The following is a 14,229-nucleotide window of genomic DNA, read 5'->3' on the forward strand; positions in this document are numbered from 1 at the left end:
GTTCTGCTTTTGAGGCTACTTCTAGTTAGACCTTGTTCAGCATTTACTTTTATGGTGTTGACCTAGGGGATATAATCATTATTAACAGGATGGTATGAGATAAGCCAAAGCAGAATTGCGTGAACTTTGGACTTGGTAGCCATAGTAGCCGACTCTGCCTGAGACACAGACAGTAACAGTATGCCTACTAACAGAATCTCAATGCAATCAGTATTTCACAATAGTGCACTTTACTGCGTATTCAGTGACTTTGTGAGAAGGTTGTCCTATTCAGGGCTACTTTCCAAATTCTCTACAGTATGTTCTTAAGGTAGACTAAAAGGCTCCCGAGTGGCACAGCGGTCTAAGGCATTTCATTTTAAGCTCAGTGCAAGAGGTGTCACTACAGTCCCTGGTTCAAATCCAGGCTGTATCACATCTGGCTGTGAGTGGGAGTTCCATAGGGTGGTGCACAATTGGCCCAGTGTTACCGGGGTAAGCCGCCATTGTGACAATACAGAGGCGGATGCAAGATGCAAGCAACGATGGTTTAATGAATACAGTTTACAGCAGCAACAGGACAGACAGACTGTACTCAGACGGAATCCGACCCAGGGACTCGGGCGCATCTTCCGATGATAGCATGCTGAGAAAACCAGGGGAGTGTGTCCGGGTGGGTAGGAAGGAGCACAGCAGATAATCCACACAAGGGCGGCGAGAGAAGAGCACGGACACACGACACAACCTCAGGGAAGAAACAACGATCTGACAACAAGAAACACTGGTTACAGAACATATAAAGGGAGGATAAGTGGTTCCAGCTGGCGCAAACAATCAGGCCGAGATTGGGAACCACGCCCACACAAACGAGAGAGAGAGAGAGAGAGAGAGGGAGGCAGTGGATTCATGAACCGTGACAGCCATTGTCAAAAGTATTTGTTCTTAACTGACTTGCCTAGTTCAATTTTTGTCTTTGTTTTAGTATGGTCAGGGCGTGAGTTGGGGTGGGCAGTCTATGTTTGTTTTTCTATGTTGGTTTTTGAGTTCGACGGAGTAGGGTTCTCAATCAGAGTCAGCTGTCAATTGTTGTCTCTGATTGAGAATCATACTGAGGTAGCCTGGGTTTCACTTTTGGTTTGTGGGTGTTTGTTTCCGTGTGAGTGTTTGGGCCACACGGTACTGTTTCGGTTTTGGTAAATTCACGTTGTCATTTAGTGTTCTGAGTTTTAATTAAACATCATCATGAACACTTACCACGCTGCGCTTTGGTCCTCCTCTCTTTCTCTTGACCTCAACCCTTACGTTAAATAAGATAAAGAGGTGAGGAAGACACATCATGTCACAACTTCCGCCGAAGTCGGCTCCTCTCCTTGTTCGAGCGTCGTTTGGTGGTCGACGTCACCGGCTTTCTAGCCATCGCCTCTCCATTTTTCATGTATCCATTTGTTTTGTCTTGTTCCCTGCACACCTGGTTTTCATTCCCCAATCAATCTACAAGTATTTAGTCCTCTGTTCTCCATCATGTCTTTGTGTAAGATTGTTTGTGTTACGTGTTTGTTGTTGACGCGCAAGACTGGTTTGTTTTTTCCGTGGTATTTCACAAAGATGTTTATGTTTAAACATAATTCTTGTGACTGTTTTGACGCGTTGTGCACTTTTGCCTCAATAAAGTGTGCACCTGTTTCACAAATCTCTGCTCTCCTGCACCTGACTTCGCTACCAGCATACACACACCTGACACATCAGCTTTTAGTGTTACCTCAACTTATATTTCACACTTTTCTCAATGGCTTAGACTAGATAGCATCTCCATGCAACCTGTAGTTCACATTATTGTACGTTACTGGCTATTCAGTTACTTTGCGAGAATGTTGTCTCTGTCGATACATTATTTTGTTAAGGTGTTCAACTGGCAACTTTTCACTGTGGGGGTATATTTACTTTACTTCATAGTGTTTTCTAGGATGATTTCGTTTTATATATTTTGCTTTTAGTAAAACATGTTATACCGTTTCCAAGCCTTCTTTTTTGTTGTGTCAGTTCTGACCAGCACCTCCACTGCTGCTCTGGTTGACTGTACTCTCTACTGTCAGGCTCCGGCTGGGCTACTTCCTGTTTCCAGGGTGTCAACGGGAGTTAGGTCATGATGGAGTTTAAGCGAGCTGAGACAAAACTCTGGGGGCTTGTCAGGGTGATGTCGCACAGGGCGGACACTCCCTCAATGAGCCGGACACTGGAGCTAGCCAACTTCTCCCTCTGCTCCTTATCCCACCTCCCTAGTTCCAGGCTCTGGCTCTCTCTCTTGGCCAAGGCCTTCTGCTCCTGCTTCAACTTCTCCCTCAGCTCTTTGTGTGCCTTAGTAGGCAGGGTCTTCATGTTGTGGATGCGATGCTGGTCGTCGATGGCGCAGGACATGTACACACTGGTTAGGTCGTTCAAGCAGTATTTACCATATCAAGAGTACAGGTCAAGTTTATCCCAAAAACATTGTTTTTATTATTTTAGATATATTCAATTGATGAAAATATTCATTATAATGATATTTCTTAGTCCTTTTCAAACTCACTTAAATAAGTGAGTTTAATGATTTGCAAATGTTTTAGATGATATTGTATTCCAGCCTTTTTTTCCCAATAGCTAGTTAAAGCTATTGAAGCTAGGATATAATAAATACAGTGAAACTACTGTCCAACATCTGGTTCATGCTCTGTAGAGACACACTAGTACCTCAGTCAAATTACACCCAGTATGTTGAGGGAAAACTGATGGGGAATACAGAATGTGTTCAAATGATGTTATGCTAAAGAGGTGAGGAAGACAGGACAGCTTTGAGTGTTACCACTGGTACCCCTGTCAATCAAATTACACACAGTGGGAGAACATCAGGTGCATTTCTTGATTCTTCCTGTCCGCTCTACTTCTCAAAACAAATTGTATGAAAAGGTCAGAGGGGAAGGGACGAAAGGATCCAAGGAAATGCAATTGAGTTTATCACAGTATGTTGAGGGGAAACTGTTGGTGGAATACAGAATGTGTTCAAAGTATGTTCTTAACATAGGCTACAGTTTTCTCAATATTCTATATAGTCAATGACTATATAAAATGACAATATATAGTTAATGACTATATAAAATGTCTATGCAAACAGAATTTCACATTATTGCACTTGACTGTGTCAGTTACTTTGCGAGAAAGTTGTCTCTGTCTATGCATTATTCTGTAATTGTAACTGACTCATTTTCCCTATGGCTGTATATTCACTTTACTTCACAGTGTTTTGGAGGATAATTACATTTTATATGTGTCTTGTTTTGCACACTTTGTACAAAATAGTAAAATGCAGTACTACCGGATATTTCTTAACGTAGCTCTTTATTAGCTAGCTATAACTGGCATGTTCACATATCGCCAACCAGGATCCAACTGCCGATGACTTAACCATTTGGGTGGTCTTAACCAATCATAGCACAGTATGATATGGCGGTAAAATGCATACAATTACAATTCAGTATGTTTACACATATGAATATTACACCCCCCTTCTTTTAAAACAAAATAATAATGTTGACATATTCTAAGGGTTTCTTTTGAATACATGCTCTGTAGTTTGAACTCAAGGTAAGTAACCATTTATATTGCATACTGCACCAACTGAATCAATATAGACTCTGAAACAATAGTCCAACATACTGTTACTTTTCAAACAAGGGATTCTCAGCAACTCAGCTTTCACTGTAGAAATAACATATTAACATTTCAAACAAACACAATACCAAAGCATTTCAAGTCAACTTTTCAATAACAAGTTTTCAGACTGGAACTCTTTTAGGGCAGCGATCCGCCTACACCCTTTGACATGTCACAGGTCAAGGACAGCTCTGGGCTTGACCTCTCTTCCTGACCTTGTGCGATATGATGCTGAGCATGCTTCTGTGTTAGTCAACAGCTCTTGTGGTGTTGCAGGTAAGTATGGTGTATGTTGTGCTGTGTGTGTGTTGAGTCCATCACGTTCTCTTTCAGGGGAACAGTTCATCTCATCAGTGTGTTGTTCTTTTGTGTTCAGTAGGTGATGACGATTGTGGCAGTATACCGCTCCTTCTGCGGTGCGGACGTGATATGTAACATTCAGTGTCAGCTGGCTGGATGACGACTGCTGGCTTCCAGAGGCCATGCTCCTGGATTCTAACTGACTCTCTGTCGTTCAGTGTCAGCTGGCTGGATGACGACTGCTGGCTTCCAGAGGCCATGCTCCTGGATTCTAACTGACTCTCTGTCGTTCAGTGTCAGCTGGCTGGATGACGACTGCTGGCTTCCAGAGGCCATGCTCCTGGATTCTAACTGACTCTCTGTCGTTCAGTGTCAGCTGGCTGGATGATGACTGCTGGCTTCCAGAGGCCATGCTCCTGGATTCTAACTGACTCTCTGTCGTTCAGTGTCAGCTGGCTGGATGACGACTGCTGGCTTCCAGAGGCCATGTACCTGGATTCTAACTGACTCTCTGTCGTTCAGTGTCAGCTGGCTGGATGACGACTGCTGGCTTCCAGAGGCCATGCTCCTGGATTCTAACTGACTCTCTGTCGTTCAGTGTCAGCTGGCTGGATGATGACTGCTGGCTTCCAGAGGCCATGCTCCTGGATTCTAACTGATTCTCTGTCGTTCAGTGTCAGCTGGCTGGATGACGACTGCTGGCTTCCAGAGGCCATGCTCCTGGATTCTAACTGACTCTCTGTCGTTCAGTGTCAGCTGGCTGGATGATGACTGCTGGCTTCCAGAGGCCATGCTCCTGGATTCTAACTGATTCTCTGTCGTTCAGTGTCAGCTGGCTGGATGACGACTGCTGGCTGTTGTTGTTGTCTCTGTGCACGTTTTCCATGCATTTCCTTGTGGCTGACGACCTCAGGTTGCAGCTGCTGGTTGGTGATGGGAAGGATTGAGCAAAGTCTGCGGCTCATCAACAGCTGGGCTGGTGATTTGAAGTTGTCAACTGGAGTGTTGCGGAATTCAATGAGACTGAGGTAGGGGTCTCTCTTGTCTGCTTTTGCTTTGTCCATGAGTGATTTAGCAATCTGCACAGATTTTTCAGCAAGGCCATTACTTTGAGGGTAATGTGGGCTTGTGGTGACATATGTAAACTCCTATGCTTTTGTGAAGGATTCAAACTCATTTGATTTGTAACAGGGGCCATTATCAGATATTAAAGTCTCTACAATGCCATGCCTGGCAAAGGCTGCTTTCAGCTTGTGTATCACAGCTGCAGATGTGGTGCTGTGAAGCTTGTCGAGTTCGAAGTATCTGCTGTAGTAGTCCACTGTTATGATGTAGTCCTCGTTTTTCCAGGTGAACAGATCGGTTGCCACAACCTGCCAAGGTCGATCTGGGATACAGTGAGGTAACATTGGCTCTTTGGTGTTTGAGGGGCGTTGTTGAGGGGCGTCGTTCAAGACATATGGCACATATTTACCAACAAATGTTCCGTGCTCTCTGTTTGCACTTTTCCATGCCAATGTGTACAGCATGGATCTTTGTCAAAATCTCTTCTCTGAGACTGGTAGGGATAATGATTTTCTCTCCTTTGAAAATGATTCCGTTGATTTGTGATAGTTCATCACGATGGTTCCAGGATTCTGAGACGCTGTGAGGGCATTTTCTCCTCTCCTCAGGCCATCCATCCTGTATGACTTTCCTCAGCTGTACGAGTTGTGAGTCCTTTTCTGTTTCTGCTTGGATCTCCTTCAGTTTTGTGTCACTAACTGGTAAGTTGCTGTACACCATGTGCACTTGCATGTCCATGCCTTCACTGAGGCTGCTGTCCTTATAGGTAAGAAACTTCCTGGAGAGTGTGTCTGCAACAGGGATGTCTTTGCCTGGACAGTGAGTGATTGTGAAGTCGCATTTTTGTAGTTGAAGGATCATTCTCTGTAGCCTTGGCGGGGCTGCAGCTAGCAGTTTCCTCATAATTGACTCAAGGGGCTTGTGGTCGGATTCCACAATGACTTGTCATCCATATATGTACTGATGGAAACATTTACATCTGAACAGAATGGCGTAGAGCTCCTTTTAGATTTGAGCGGAGTTGATTTCACAGTCTGTGAGAGATTTGGAAGCGTAGCTGATGGGCTTTCCTTCTTGCAGTAGCACTGCATCTAGTCCATACTTCGACGCGTCCACTTGGAGTCTGAGCTCTTTGTCGGGGTCGTAGTAGGCAAGGATTGGTCCTGGTTCTCTCGTGATCAAGTCTTTCACATTCTGGAAAGCAATGTCGTGTTGCTTGCACCAGAGAAACTCACTGGACTGCTTTAGCAGTTGACGCAGGGGTGCATTAGCATTGGAGAGACTGGGTGCGAACTTGGCTAAGTAGTTGACCATGCTAAGCACAGTTTCCAGCTCTGCATGGTTCTTTGGTGGCTCCATTTCTTTTATGGCTAAGATCTTCTGTGGATCTGGCTTGATTCCAGTCGCTGTGAGAAGATGTCCAAAGTAGCTGACCTCTGTAGCGCCGACTGTGCTCTTTTCGGGGTTGAGCCGGACTCCTCTCTCGTGGGACCTTTGCAGCATCGCACGGAGATTTCGGTCGTGCTCCTCTTTGGTTCGACCATAGACAAGGATGTCGTCCACAATTGCCACAACTCCGTCGAGGCCTTCATACACTTCGTCGATCTTTCGCTGAAACTAGTCTTGGGCTGAGATAATCCCAAAAAGGCAAGCGACGGAACCTGTAGCGTCCGAACGGTGTGTTGAATGTTGTGAGCTTAGATGACTCTTCTGTGAGCTTGATAACCCAGTAGCCTGATCTAGCGTCCATGACACTGAAGTAGTGTGCTCCTGCTAGCTTGTGTGTGATGCCATCTAGCGTCGGTAAAGGATAATGGGGGCGTTTGATAGCCTTGTTCTTGGGTCGAGACATGCTCTGAGCTTGCCTGTGCGTGGTTTATCCACCACCACTAACGCGTTTACCCAGTCAGTCGGTTCTGTAACCTTGGTGACTATGTCAGATTGCTCCATGCTCTCCAACTGGCTAGTAATCTTGTTCTTATGTTCTACTGTCTTTCGATTCTTTATTATGTATGTTTTGAATGTCTTTCTGTTTACACACCTGTCTGTAATCTGAGCTCCTCACTGGAAAAAAACAACAAAAAGTTTCCCACAATTATTTTTTAACACTAGCCAGGATCCAAACTTCTACATGGAGCCCCAAAGAGTTCTACCTGCAACCAAAACTGGTTCTTCAAAGGTTCTTCAGACAAAGAACCTTTAAAGGTTTTGAATATCAACTTTTTCTCTAAGAGTGTAGACATTACACCAGTTCACAGAACACCCCCATATACGGTGTACCGATAACTCTCTTACATGTGCACATTGGATCCTGTTGAGACACATGCTGGTGGTAGAAAGACTGCTGAGTCTGCTGAGTCTTGGGTTGATCATGGACCGCTCCACATGGGCACCCCCACTGCTGCTCTGGCTGAATGTTTGCTCCATAGAGACCGTACTCTCCATAATGCTTTTATTGACTGTAATCTCCATACTGTCTGGCTCTGGCTGGGCTACCTCCTGTTCCCAGGGTGACAAAGGGAGTTAGGTCACCCTGATGATGCTCCATCTCCATTCTGTGCAGTTCCGTCCTCTGGTGATATCTGCCCCTGCTGTAGAAGGACAGGGATGGTGGGGAGGTTTTGTCCCAGAACACTTCTAATTCTATGGGACGGGGTATTTTTTCAGGTTGAGCTGCAGTTTTCCCAGGAAGTTAGATTAACTGAGAATCGACATGTGCCTCTGGAAGTTTATCTGTATAGGTCATCTCATCACTACGCCTAATACTGTCATAGTACAGGAGCTTTCCTCCGCTCTGATGTACCTCCTGGACCAGCTTATCCCAGTCGGACCCGGGCCCCAGACCTTTCCTCAGATCCACGGCACGGTCCTTCTCCACAGCCTGGTGCACCCCTGCATAACCCTGGAGGAAGCAGGAGTCCCCCTCAGACAGGGCAGCCTACATGGTTCTCTTTGAGGTCTTGATGGAGTTTAAGCGGGCTGAAACGGAACTCTGGACACTGGTCAGGGCGATGTCACGCAGGACGGACACTCCCTCGATGAGCTGGACACTGTAGCTAGCCAACCTCTCCCTCTGCTCCTTGACCCACCTCCTTAGTTTCAGGCTTTGGTTCTCTCTCTTGGCCAAAGCTTTCTGCTCCTCCTTCAACTTCTCCCTCAGCTCTCTGTGTGCCTTAGGAAGGGTCTTCATGTTGTCGACGCAATGCTGGTCCTCGATGACGCAAGACAGGCACACACTGGTTGGGTCGTCCAAGCAGTAGTACTCGAGAATCTTACCGTGGTGGGGGAATTTCGTGGCCAACCCAACTCCCTCAGCCCCCGGTGCTATGGGTTCAGTATGTGTCAGTAGCCGAAATGGGACTGAAAGGTGTGGCTCCAAGTGTTGGACACACATGGACATTTCACATTTGATGCAAGTCTTCCGTGCTGGCTTCCTGTCTTCTGTACATAAGTCACAAACAATGGCCTGGCTGTCCGGCAGCGGCAGAGCCTGGCAGCCCTCAGACATGTCTTCTGTGAGCCCTGGATCAGTTGAAGCTGCCACAGCAAATGGTGGTGGGAATCGGGTACATTGCGTTGTCCTTGACCTTCTCATGCTAAAATACCTCTAGCCTCGTAGCCCCTATAATGCTTCTAATCTCAACTTTTTACCTGTTGGTTCGTTTGCTTTTGTTCGCTCTGTCTCTGGTCTGATCTATGTTTGAGGCCGCCTCATGTAATATATGCATCAGTCCACCAAAAGTTCCTGGTTACTAAAATTATAATGGTTCGCTTAATTTTAGTTTATGTAACAAAACAAGCTAATCGTTGTACAATCTAAAGCATTGTGAAATATCCTTTCAATAAATATTGTATTTTCAGCTGTCAGATGTCGCAATATGAAACCGAAAGTAAAAAGATTAAAAAAACACAATTTCCCAGACATTTTAGAAAAAGGGCACATAGAACAGATCTATCGCTTCTTAGACTTATTTTCAATGAGTATGAGAGATCTATACTTAACATTTCTATGTGAATTTGGTCACATCGCCCAAAACTCTGCCTGGCTATGTACATGACCGGCAATGGGTGTGTTCAAGTAGTTAGGCTAATGCAGTCGGCTACACACAAATACTGATTGAAGTCAACAGGGGAGACGCATCTGCAGCAACCGAAAGTCAGAAACAGTTTTATGCGAGTCAAATACGGATTTTTTCCATATCCAATTCGAATCTGTTATTTTTCCTGGAGTCTGATCAGCCAATAAGAATATATGAAATGGGATATTTCAAGCCACATTTCAAGCCACCTCCAACGTCGTTTTAGAGAATTTTGCAGTATGCCCAACTGGCCTCACAACCGCAGACCACGCCAGCCCAGAACTTCCACATCTGGCTTCTTCACCCATGGAATCGTTTGAGACCAGCCACCCGGAGAGCTGATGAAACTGGGGAGTATTTCTGTCTGTAATAAAGCTCTTTTGTGGGGAAAAACTCATTCTGATTGGCTGGGCCTGGCTCCACCCACTTGAAAATGGGCCCACGGCCGAAGAACAAGACCATGGCTCAGCTGGAGCTCCTGAGACACTTCTTCTTGACCTGCCAGTGGCCCACCAATAGGGACTGCATGAGACACCCGTTACCACCTCAGGAAGGACATGGAGCGTTGGATGAGTGGGGAGGAGGGCCTGAAAGTCCTGGCACAGATCAGGGAGAAGCAGAGGCTCCGGGAGAGGGACCAGTTGATGACTGGAGACAGATCCATCAGAGTCCACCATGCTGTTGTTGTGTTCCGTGACTCGTGGTGCTGATGGGGTGGCTGGTATGGAGGAGGGAGCAAGGGCATGGAAACTTGTGAATGTCGTGAGGCAGAAGTGACCCCTGGGGCTGACTTGGGGTACATCTCAAAAGTGTAAAGATTCTTCCTCTCCTTGTTTTGTTCTCTCCTTTGCGAGCACTGATCTGGCATGACCTAACAGGTGAAAAGACATGTTGAAACTTGAAAGCCTATCTTAACCTTTTATCTGTTTGCGGTGATGATGGAAATAGAAGCCTTGAGTATTGAGACACTCCCCTGCTATAATGTTACTGGAAAGGTCTGGAGGGTGCTACAGGTCAAGCTGATCCCGAATTAAAACCATCAATTTGTATTATTTTAGATAGATTTAATAGATCAAAATATTCATTATAATGAGCAATATTGAAGATGTGTATGTTAAAGTATTTCTGGCTATTTAACTTAATCCTTTTCGAACTCACTTAAATAATTATATATTGCCTTTAATGATTTGCCACTAGTACCCCTGTCAATCAAATTACACACCGTGGGAGAATGTAAGTTGCAGTCCTTGGTTCCTCCAGTCCGCTCTACTTCTCAAAACCAATTGTATGAAAAGGTCAGAGGGGCAGGAAACTGTTGGTGGAATACAGAATGTGCTCAAAGTATGTTCTTAAAATAGGCTAAAGAGGTGAGGAAGACAGAACAGCTTTGAGTGTTACCTTGACTTCACACTTTTCTCAATATTTTATATAGTCAGGGACTATATAAAATGTCCATGCAATCAACATTTCACATTAGTGTACTTGACTGTGTAAGGGAACATTTTATGGTCAGAAGAGATAGCCTTGAATTGTACATTATGACTGTCCTCTCACTCTATCTTGGTTCGTGCAGATGACTATGACCACCTCCTCAGACCAATTGGCAGAATGCCCAGAATATGTTCTGGAAGTTAAGATCGGAGACATGTTCAGTTTCTTAGGAAACTGAGCCTGCGCAATAACAGCCAGTCACCTGCAGGAACCAACCCTATGAACCATGCCTACGGAGCTTTATTGTGTAGTAGAAAATAAAAGAACTGAAGGGACCACCCTGGCGGAACTTGTGGCAGACTTGTAGTTTGTATGTGTTTCTTGTAACCTCTCCAGTTAACTGATAAAACAAATGTGATTCATTTCATATTGACTTCAGGTGTCCCTGGTGTTGAATTTCCAACACAACTGTGTATGCAATTACTTTGCGAGAATGTTGTCTCCGTCTATGCATTATTCTGTACTTGTAGTTTTCCATATGGCTGTATATTTACTTAACTTCACGGTGTTTTGGAGGATAATTCCATTTTATATCTATCTGGTTTTAGTCAAATGTGTTATGCAGGTTTTATGCCACTTTTCTTCAGTCATCTCACTTCTGACCAATAAAGACCATTCCATATGATTTGTGCTTTAGAGTTCATTGTTTATTTTTCATAATTTTAACATTAAATCTCACATGACAATTAAAGATCCACCCATATATACAAAATACAGTACAGATATTAATTGTACTGTTTGTTAAAATGTCAAACTGTTAAGAAATTCAGGATGTAGTTAGACCTGTTTGACCTGTTAATTACCCAGTTGAAAATATCTGAACAGAAACATCAGCATTAACATTAAATCAACTGACTATTTACAAGATTTATTGTACAATAATATATCAACTGTACTCTGTTGTGTACTATCTCATGTAATTTCATAATTGACAATGTATAAAAATGTTGTAAACTATAAGAAAATAATTTACAGAAGAATTACAGACTCCTTAATGAATGAATTAATTTGAAATAATTAACCATTTGTTTTAGTTTGGTGTTTTGGCTAGTAATCTTGTTCTTATGTTCTACTGTCTTTCGATTCTTTATTATGTATTTTTTTAATGTCTTTCTGTTTACACACCTGTCTGTAATCTGAGCCCCTCACTGGGAAAAAAAAGAAAAAAGTTTCCCACAATTATTTTTTAACACTAGCCAGGATCCAAACTTCTACATGGAGCCCCAAAGAGTTCTACCTGCAACCAAAACTGGTTCTTCAAAGGTTCTTCAGACAAAGAACCTTTTAAGATTTGAATATCAACTTTTTTTCTAAGAGTGTAGACATTACACCAGTTCACAGAACATCCCCATATACGGTGTACCGATAACTCTCTTACATTTGCACATTGGATCCTGTTGAGACACATGCTGGCGATAGAAAGACTGCTGAGTCTGCTGAATCTTGGGATGTTCATGGACCGCTCCACATGGGCACCCCCACTGCTGCTCTGGCTGAATGTTCGCTCCATAGAAACCGTACTCTTTATAGTCATTTAACTGACTGAAACCTCGGATACTGGACTGTCTGGCTCTGGCTGGGCTACTTCCTGTTCCCAGGGAGACGAAGGGAGTTAGGCCACCTTGATGATGCTCCATCTCCATTCTGTGCAGTTCCGTCCTCTGGTGATATCTGCCCCTGCTGTAGAAGGACAGGGATGGTGGGTTGGAGGTTTTGTCCCAGAACACTTCTAATTCTATGGGACGGGGTATTGTTTCAGGTTGAGCTGCAGTTTTCCCAGGAAGATAGATTAACTGAGACTTTAAGTCTGCCTGTGAACTCAGTTGGCCCTTCTGCCAGCGCAGAGCAAACACGTTGGCATTCCCAGAAGAAGAAACGTTGACACATAAGCCAATGGTCCAATCACAGTCCTCAGATAGTTTGACCACCCACCTAGGGTTGGCATCAGAGCCGCTATCCTGGCACAGAAGAGTATGGGTGGTGAGTTTGGCAAGCGGGGTGTAGAACACTTTTCTGTGGTCCTGGGAAAGAGACATTCCCCTTCCCAAGCTCTTGGGGTCAAAGGTCATCGTGGTGGAACCCTGTGCTTTCTGGGGTTTTTTGGGGTCGACCAGAGCCAGCAGAGAACTCCAAAGCTGTGTCATCTGCTCCACAAGCTCTCCTCCAATCTGCTGTAGCTCCTGGACCAGCCTGTCCTGGTCGGCCCCAGGCTCCAGCCCCTTCCTCAGATCCACAGCACGGGCATTCTCCACAGCCTGGTGCACCCCTGCATAACCCTGGAGGAAGCGGAAGGAGTCCCCATCAGACAGGGCAGCCTGCATGGTCCTCTTGGAGGTATTGATGGACACTATGCGAGCTGAGACGGAGGTCTTGACGCTGGTTAGGGCGCTGTCGCGCAGGACGGACACTCCCTCGATGAGCCGGACACTGGAGCTAGACAACCTCTCCCTCTGCTCCTTATCCCACTTCCCTAGTTCCTGAATCTGTCTCTCTCTCTGGGCCAACTTCTTCTGCTCTTCCTTCAGCTTCTCTCCCAGCTCTTTGTGTGCCTTAGGCAGGGTTTTCATGTTGTGGACACGGTGCTGGTCCTCGATGGCGCAGGACATGCACGCACTGGTTAGGTCGTCCAAGCAGTAGTACTCAAGAATCTTACCATGTTGGGGGCATTTGGTGGCTGCCCCAACTCCCCCAGCCCCCGGTGCTATGGGTTCAGTCAGGGTATGTGTCTGCAGCAGCAATGGCACTGTCAGATGCGGTTCCAAGTGCTGGGCACACATGGACATCTCACATTTGATGCAGGTCTTCAATGCTGGCTTTTTGTCATACACACACATGTCACAAACAGTCTGGATCTCCGGCAGAACCTTGTACACCTCATTCCTTTTCACTTCTGGGATCCCTGTTGCAGTTGAAGCTATCTCAACGAATGGTGGTGGGAATCGGGTCTGTCGCTTTGGCGTTGTCCTTCGCATGTTAAAAATACCTCTTAGTAGCCTCTCTCAATCTTACTGACAATAAGCCTTTCAAAGTCGTTGGCCCCTATAATTATAATCTAAATGTTTTACTTGTCGGTCTGTTTGCTTTTGCTTCCTCTCTGTGTCTGATCTGTTCTGCGTTTGAGGCCACTCCTAGATTCATCTCATACAATATTGCTGTGTTCATAACCAGGTGGGAAGGTGGTAATTACCAATTGTGAAGTCGTAAATTCGAGTTGGGTGCAGAAATGTAACCACTCAAATTCATAGACACAGCTATGGATGACCATCAATTTACATATTATAGTTTTAATTATTTTTTGAGGCTATACAGTGTTTGTTTATATTTACTTTGTTTACAAACATTGGAATAAAAAAGCTTATTTTGGGTTCTGACGAGGTTGGTCAGTTGAACTAAGCTCATGTGTCACGACTTCTGCCGAAGTCGTTGCCTCTCCTTGTTCGGGCGGTGCTCGGCGTTCGACGTCACCGTCTTCTAGCCATCATTGATCCTTTTTTCATTTTCCATTGGTTTTGTCTTGTCTTCCCACACACCTGTTTTCAATCCCATTCATTACCTGTTGTGTATTTAACCCTCTGTTTCCCCTCATGTCTTTATCAGAGATTGTTTTGTTGTCAGTGTAGTGTGATGT

At 44.9% G+C, this 14,229-nt stretch overlaps 1 protein-coding gene across 1 annotated transcript; it reads right to left on the minus strand.

The window, feature by feature from the left end:
* Nucleotides 1-11,229: 11,229 nt before the first annotated feature.
* LOC135510485 (E3 ubiquitin-protein ligase TRIM34A-like) lies at nt 11,230-13,705 on the minus strand. The gene has a single exon (XM_064931460.1). The coding sequence runs from the start codon at nt 13,571-13,573 to the stop codon at nt 11,927-11,929; it is 1,647 nt and encodes a 548-aa protein (XP_064787532.1). The 5' UTR covers nt 13,574-13,705; the 3' UTR covers nt 11,230-11,926.
* Between the last annotated feature and the right edge of the window lie 524 nt (nt 13,706-14,229).

This window comes from Oncorhynchus masou, chromosome 23 (genome assembly GCF_036934945.1).
Source record: "Oncorhynchus masou masou isolate Uvic2021 chromosome 23, UVic_Omas_1.1, whole genome shotgun sequence".
Taxonomy (NCBI): Eukaryota; Metazoa; Chordata; class Actinopteri; order Salmoniformes; family Salmonidae; genus Oncorhynchus; species Oncorhynchus masou.

Coding starts and splice junctions, on each gene's coding strand:
- LOC135510485 (XM_064931460.1), bottom strand. CDS start 13,573: ATGCGAAGGACAACGCCAAAGCGACAGACCCGATTCCCACCACCATTC.